This window comes from Podarcis muralis, chromosome 13 (assembly GCF_964188315.1).
Source record: "Podarcis muralis chromosome 13, rPodMur119.hap1.1, whole genome shotgun sequence".
Classification (NCBI taxonomy): Eukaryota; Metazoa; Chordata; class Lepidosauria; order Squamata; family Lacertidae; genus Podarcis; species Podarcis muralis.
In genome coordinates, this window is record NC_135667.1 from 50,994,710 (window position 1) to 51,002,764 (window position 8,055).

Consider the following 8,055-nt stretch of genomic DNA (forward strand, 5'->3'; position numbering starts at 1 on the left):
ACCTAAACATTAGGAAGAACTTCCTGACAGTAAGAGCTGTTCGACAGTGGAATCTGCTGCCAAGGAGTGTGGTGGAGTCTCCTTCTTTGGAGGTCTTTAAGCAGAGGCTTGACAGCCATATGTCAGGAGTGCTCTGATGGTGTTTCCTGCTTGGCAGGGGGTTGGACTCGATGGCCCTTGTGGTCTATTCCAACTCTATGATTCTATGATTCTAACTCTTGTGCAACTGTCCCAGAGCTTGCTAAGCAAGGCAGAGGACTTTCAAGCTATTTCTGTGAAGGGTTTTCCCACCGGAGAAAGTGCTTTAAAGCTCTCTTGTCTTGCTTACTGGGCTCTGGGAGGGTTGCAAGAGATCTCGGACAGCCCCGATCTTGCAAGAGCTCAAGACGGGGGTGGCTCCAGGGGCTGTTCTGACTTTGCGTGATTTGCCCTTGATGTGCCGTTACTGGGAATTTAGCCCTCGCGAAAGTTGCAACTGCACTGAATCCTGTTCATCAGTTGGCACCAAGCAGACTGGAATGGCTGAGGTTCACTGAACTAAAAAGGAAGAGGGAAACACTTGTTGCTGTTTTTTTTTGCTGAGAGTTATATTTAAATACAACATGCATGAAAACTGTGGGGAAGACCATTAGAAATTTGTCAGAAGTCTTTTTTTATTTAAGTGTTTATTTAAGTATTAATTAGGAAGATTAAGTTTTTTTATGCACATAAATTTGCTTTTTCTTTTATTTTTTCTTATTTTTTTTCATTTAATTTTCTTTTTGTAGTATTGTATATGTGTGTAATTTAAATTAATAAAGATTATTTTAAAAAGAAAACCGTGGGGAAGAGAGTGTTGGCAAACCGGCATAGGCAAATAAGAGAGGGTTTAGAGTTTTTTAAAAACAGCAGCAACAACAATTCCTTCCGTCTTTTTAAATTTTCCTTTAGCAATGAGCAGAAAGGAGGGAAAGGGCCAGCGAAGCTTTTTTTTCAGCTGCTTTGTGACCTATAAGGTCTTGCTGGAAAGCAGCTTATAAATTGCAATTAAAATAATAATAGTTAATAATAATAAACTACATGTGAACACACTGAGAAAATGAAAGTGAATGTCTCCATTTTTTTAATACAAGAAAGTGAAACAGTAGTGAATTACTACTTTGTATGTCTTCCCCTGGTTTAAATTTAAGAGAATTTCTTACCATCTGTTGCATTTCAACAAAATATTTCCACCCAAATAGTAATCATTGCATGGCTATATTGACTACACATGTTCTTTTAGTTAGTAACTTGACATAATGTTATAAATCGCCTCGTAGCCAAGTGATTTTGGGGGTTGTGGCATAGTTGGAAAATAAAGCTTTGTGGAAGATTTGTAATTTTGTTTCATTTCAGGTCCGAAAATTCATGAAGCCCACCCTTGTATCAACATTTCTTGGAGCAATTTAAAGATCGTCTCATGTGGGGAAGGTGGAACCGTCCTAGCTTGCAGCATTCCAGGCTTGCAGGACAACAAAATTAAAGATATTTTTTGTAGTTTGAGTTGTATGTTTTTCTAATTATTTATATTGCACAAGTTCCCTTCTGATCTTGTCATTTCTTTGACTGAACTGATAGCTTGGCAGGCTCCTTCGGTGGCGTAACTAAACGTTGCTGCAACTGCAGCTCTTAAGATGCCAGCCTGCACTGGGCAAGTGGCGCAGAGACACGTCGTTATTTGGCGTGGTAACCTTCAAGGCCTTTGCTGCTGTCTTGCTGGTGTGATGCTGCGGGCAGTACTAGGCACGGAGGCAGAGCTACTCTAAAGACTGCAAAACTTCTGTAAAAGGGGCCATTTGTGCCCAGAGTGGGGGTGGAAAGGACTGGCAATGGGTCTGTATAGCAATGCAGGTGTTGGGTCCTGTGTTCTCTCCTTACCCTGCTCAGTTCAGCACCAATCGATGCTCCCCCTTTTCTTTTGTACAGTTTGTATCTTTGTTACATAAATCGCGCGCATTAATAAAACTAATCACCCAGGTGTCGTTTGATATTTCGAAACTTTCTTGAGAAGCATAAAATGCCTTTGCCTTCCCTGTTGTTGGTTTTGCAGATTTAAGTCTAATAATAATAATTATAGTCTAATTATAATAATAATAATAATAATACAGTGGTACCTCGGGTTAAGTACTTAATTCGTTCCGGAGGTCCGTTCTTAACCTGAAACTGTTCTTAACCTGAAGCACCACTTTAGCTCATGCGGCCTCCTGCTGCCGCCGCGCCGCCAGAGCACAATTTCTGTTCTCATCCTGAAGCAAAGTTCTTAACCTGAAGCACTATTTCTGGGTTAGCGGAGTCTGTAACCTGAAGCGTATGTAACCCGAGGTACCACTGTAATAATAATAATAATAATAATAATAATAATAATAATAATAATAATTTATACCAAACCCATCTAGCTGGGTTTCCCCAGCCACTCTGGGCGGCTTCCAACACAATATTAAAATACAGTAATGCATCAAACATTAAAAGCTTCTCTAAACAGGGCTGCATTCAGATGTCGTCTGAAAGTCTGGTAGTTGTCGTTCTCTTTGACATCTGATGGGAGGGCGTTCCACAGGGCGGGTGCCACCACTGAGAAGGCCCTCTGCCTGGTTCCCTCTAACTTGGCTTCTCGCAGCGAGGGAACTGCCAGAAGGCCCTCGGCGCTGGACCTCAGTGTCCGGGCTGGATGATGGGGGTGGAGACGCTCCTTCAGGTATATAGGACCGAGGCTGTTTAGGGCTTTAAAGGTCAGCACCAACACTTTGAATTGTGCTCAGAAACGTCTGGCTATCACATCTGGCTTGGGCTATGCTATTCCACCAACTATATAATGCTTTGTCTAGGGTTCCTAACGTTAAATTCTACTGTCCCAAGTTTCCTGTTAACTTGCTTGTAGGGATAAGTCAAATTTTAAAAAAACTGGATAGAAAATAAGGATTTTGAGAAGTTGAGTCTAACATTTGGCCTAATTCCAAAAGCCAAGTGACTCTCGTTATTATTCCAACTCATCAGAAACCTGTTCTCTGCACCTTATATCTAGCACAGTCCACATTGAAAGCTTCCAGCTTTGAAATGGATTAACTGGCCATACCTGGACTTTTTCACAGTGTGAACTTCTTTCTGACTTGCAGATGAGAAGAAGAGAAGGCAGGCCACCTGTCGCCAGGAAACAGTGGCAGGTGCCCTGCCCCCTTTTCACTGAAAGTCCCACCCCTTTCCTCAAAAGTCCTGCCTTTCAATGCAAATTCTATATTAATATCTTTGAAAATGTTTGTTTTAGCATATCATGCAACCTACATATGTCATTGTTCTCGGTCTGAAGGAGCAGTTTAGTCCCCCCAGAATACGGTGTGGGTGGTGATTCCCCCCCACCCAGAGCACAAATGTGGGTTTCAGGATGGAGTCCCCATGCGTGTTTGTCTCATGCCCCTTGGATATATGAAAGATTTTTGTTGTTTTGTTTTGAGCATCCCTGATTCAATGGAATACCGTATTTTTTGCTCTATAAGACTCACTTTTTCCCTCCTAAAAAGTAAGGGGAAATGTGTGTGCGTCTTATGGAGCGAATGGAGGCTGCACAGCTATCCCAGAAGCCAGAACAGCAAGAGGGATTGCTGCTTTCACTGCGCAGCGATCCCTCTTGCTGTTCTGGCTTCTGAGATTCAGAATATTGTTTTTCTTGTTTTTCTCCTCCAAAAACTAGGTGCGTCTTATGGTCTGGTGCGTCTTATGGAGCGAAAAATACGGACGTTTATTAAATGCTAGGCATGTTATGTTTATTTTTTAAAAAAATCATGGGAAGTCCTTGTGTCTGGTCTCCCTCAGCTGCTGCTGTAGATGCGCTCCCTTCAATATCCAGGTTGGTGTTATTTCGACATGGCCCATCCTTTGCCCCACAAATAAGGAATATTGGGCACGAAGTAAGCCCCACGCCGTCCAGAAAAGCTCTGTTGTAGGGAAGGTATTTTGCCTTTCATAAATTTATATCCCACTCTTCAAAAATATTTTACGAGGGTGCTTAACAGAACATGATGAAAAACCGAAATACAGTGGTACCTCGGGTTAACTACCGTATTTTTCGCTCTATAACACGCAGATTTTTTCTCCTAAAAAGGAAGGGGAAATGTCTGTGCGTGTTATAGAGCGAATGTGTGGTCCCTGGAGCCAAAAAATCAAGCAAAAGTCAAACCGCGAGTCACGGAGAAGGGAAACCTGAAAAGAGGAAGTGGCAGCTTTCCTGCATTCTGCCTCAGGGTCTTACTGCCCACCCTCCTCTGTTTCGTTGCTGTGGTTGCTGAAACGGAACAAAGAGCAGGGAAAGCCCCTCCCCTCCAGGCAAGCAGAGTGCCGTTCTTTCTAATTCCTCTCTGTGCTCCGGTGCTGCTGGGGGAGAGGGAGAGAGAGTGGGGGAGGGAGAGGGAGAGGGGGGGAGGGAGAGAGAGGGGGGAGGGAGGGAGAGAGAGATGGCTGGCTTGGGGGGGAACTTTTGCCTTTCTTTCCTCCCACCCCAAATCCCTCTCCAGCATTCTTAGCCAGCTGCTTCTCTGCACACCCCTCTCATGTCCCTTCTTTGTTTTTCCTTCTCTCCCCACTTAAAATGTGGTTACAAAGCATAGATCAACATGGATCCTCAGGATCTTTGCATTGGGTCACCCCAAATTCACCATCAGATCACATAGCATGTCCATGGCTACAGCCTGCACCCAAAAAAAGCAAGCACCCACTGTTGCCTGGGGCTGCAATGGTGCAAAAACGTGGTTACAAAGCATGGATCCACAGGGATTCTCAGGATCTTTGCATTGGGTCACCCCAAATTCACCATCAGATCACATAGCATGTCCATGGCTACAGCCTGCACCCAAAAAAAGCAAGCACCCACTGTTGCCTGGGGCTGCAATGGTGCAAAAACGTGGTTACAAAGCATGGATCCACATGGATCCTCAGGATCTTTGCATTGGGTCACCCCAAATTCACCATCAGATCACATAGCATGTCCATGGCTACAGCCTGCACCAAAAAAAATCACGCACCCACTGTTGCCTGGGGCTGCAATGGTGCAAAAACGTGGTTAAAAAGCATGGATCCACAGGGATTCTCAGGATCTTTGCATTGGGTCACCCCAAATTCACCATCAGATCACATAGCATGTCCATGGCTACAGCCTGCACCCCAAAAAAGCACGCACCCACTGTTGCCTGGGGCTGCAATGGTGCAAAAATGTGGTTACAAAGCATGGATCCACAGGGATTCTCAGGATCTTTGCATTGGGTCACCCCAAATTCACCATCAGATCACATAGCATGTCCATGGCTACAGCCTGCACCAAAAAAATCACGCACCCACTGTTGCCTGGGGCTGCAATGGTGCAAAAACATGGTTAAAAAGCATGGATCCACATGGATCCTCAGGATCTTTGCATTGGGTCACCCCAAATTCACCATCAGATCACATAGCATGTCCATGGCTACAGCCTGCACCCAAAAAATCACGCACCCACTGTTGCCTGGGGCTGCAATGGTGCAAAAACGTGGTTACAAAGCATGGATCCACAGGAATTCTCAGGATTTTTGCATTGGGTCACCCCAAATTCACCATCAGATCACATGTCTGTGGCCACAGCATGAAGCACAAAAATGATACATCCACTGTTTCATTCAGAATGTTTTTTCCCTTGTTTTCCTCCTCTAAAAACGATGTGCGTGTTATGGTCAGGTGCGTGTTATAGAGCGAAAAATACGGTAATTAATTTGTTCTGGAGGTCCGTTCTTAACCTGAAACTGTTCTTAACCTGAAGCACCACTTTAACTAATGGGGCTTCCTGCTGCCGCCGCACTGCCAGAGCACGATTTCTGTTCTCATCCTGAAGCAAAGTTCTTAACCCGAGGTGATATTTCTGGGTTAGCGGAGTCTGTAACTGAAGCGTATGTAACCTGAAGCGCCTGTAACCCGAGGTACCACTGTATAAAGGTAAAGGTACCCCTGCCGGTACGGGCCAGTCTTGCCAGACTCTAGGGTTGTGCGCTCATCTCACTCTATAGGCCGGGAGCCAGCGCTGTCCGGAGACACTTCCGGGTCACGTGGCCAGCGTGACAAGCTGCATCTGGCGAGCCAGCGCAGCACACGGAACGCCGTTTACCTTCCCGCTAGTAAGCAGTCCCTATTTATCTACTTGCACCCGGGGGTGCTTTCGAACTGCTAGGTTGGCAGGCGCTGGGACCGAGTGACGGGAGCGCACCCCGCCGCGGGGATTCGAACCGCCGACCTGATGATCGGCAAGTCCTAGGCGCTGAGGCTTTAACCCACAGCGCCACCCGCATCCCTGTATAGAGAAAAGCAAACTTGCAAAACAAACATTAAAGATCAAATTCACACTGGGCTGTGACTGCTACCCCAGAAGGGCCCGTTTCTGGCAGGGTGCTGACTGATGTGCAAGGGGGCTGGAGGCTGATTCAGGAGAGCAGGGCAGTGATTTGTGATGACCTGTAGCAAGAATCAGAGGCAGGGGAAGCTTCAGAGCTGGAGAAAGAAGCAGATCAGGCAACTGAAGGGCCAAGTGTCTTCCTACTCCCTCCTGCACCACTCCTTCCCAGAACCAGGAGGGGATGGAAGAGCGAAAAGCAGAGGCAGCTTCCATGGAGGCATAGTCTCTGGCTGCATGCATGCAGCCCGTTGGAAGAAGGTACATAAACTGGTGGAAAGGGCAGGGGGAGCTCCATACAGCACAGACCTGGGAATAGCTGCCTAGCTACCAGGCTGGTGTGAGGGACAGGACATTTTTGGGTAACTGGCTACAACTTGTGTAATCTTTTGCACTAACAATACCAGCCAGTAGTGCCTTCAGGAATCTTTCTAGTCCAAGAGGTAGACCAGATTTTATTTACCCTTGAATGCCAAAAGCGCCCTGGTGAGTTTTTTGAAAGCCTACTACCTATATAGTGGTACTTCCGGTTAAGTACTTAATTTGTTCCGGAGGGCCGTTCTTAACCTGAAACTGTTCTTAACCTGACTATTATTATTAGTAGTAGTATTAGTAGTAGTAGTAGTACAGTGGTACCTTGGGTTAAGGACTTAATTTGTTCTAGAGGTCCATTCTTAACTTGAAACTGTTCTTAACCTGTAGCACCACTTTAGCTAATGGGGCCTCCCACTGCCACGGCACGATTTCTGTTCTCATCCTGAAGCAAATTTCTTAACCCGAGGAACTATTTCTGGGTTAGTGGAGTCTGTAACCTGAAGTGCCTGTTCTAAAAAGCAGATGTCTTCCCCCCAAAGATCCTGGGAACTGTAGTTTGTTAGGCGCTCTGGGAATAGCTCCCATTGGCAGAGATCCATGGAGTCCTAGGAACTCAGTCATGAGGAGGAACCAGGAAGGAAGGAGGAGCTCAGATGCCCAGTTCTTGAGTTGGGGAGGGACCCCGTGCCTTGGGAATGGAAAACCATTGGGTGTTGAGGGTCCCAGGATTGTGCCTTGCCTTCAAGGGGGACGCCTGGGAGACGGGGTTTGGTCCTGCTCAAGCTCAGAAAGGGATTCCCCTCAGATCAGATTGGCTCAGGTGTATCTGAGAGGAGCCAGCAGATGTAGCGACAGCTAGACTGGGGACTGGGAGCAGCTGCCGGGACCACAGAACACTGGTCCTAAAGGATCTACAGTGGCTCCCGGTACATTTGTGAGCACAATACACAGTGTGGGTCCTGTATACCTGAAGTAGGGTTGCCACCTGGTTCTTTAAAAACAGAGTTTTAAAATTCCATCCTTGACAGGAAACTTAAAAGGATAGGAATCTGGCTGCAAAACCTTCTTTTGAGCACGTCCAGCCATGAAGCTAGCTGCCTTCCTTCCCTTTGCCCACTTAAGAAAGAATCAGGCATCAACATGGGAACTTTAAAAATAAGCTTTATTTACTTTATAAATCATGCATCGGTTCACATCAATAGTGTCATTAAAAACTGTGCAGGCAAAATAGTGTTATACATTTGCTGGATACCCCCCCGAAACCCCAGAAATACACAAAAGGTAGAATTTTGATTAATTGGGATTTCAGTGAAAGTACAGGC

The 8,055-nt window shown here is 45.8% G+C and overlaps 1 protein-coding gene across 1 annotated transcript in view; it reads left to right on the forward strand.

The window, feature by feature from the left end:
- CENPC (centromere protein C) overlaps positions 1-1,521 on the forward strand; it is a 29,107-nt gene extending 27,586 nt beyond the window's left edge. The window contains exon 17 of the mRNA XM_077917587.1: positions 1,375-1,521. Within this exon, the coding sequence (XP_077773713.1) occupies positions 1,375-1,390 (16 nt within the window). The 3' untranslated portion in view covers positions 1,391-1,521. The remainder of the gene's footprint in view (positions 1-1,374) is intronic.
- Positions 1,522-8,055: the final 6,534 nt, after the last annotated feature.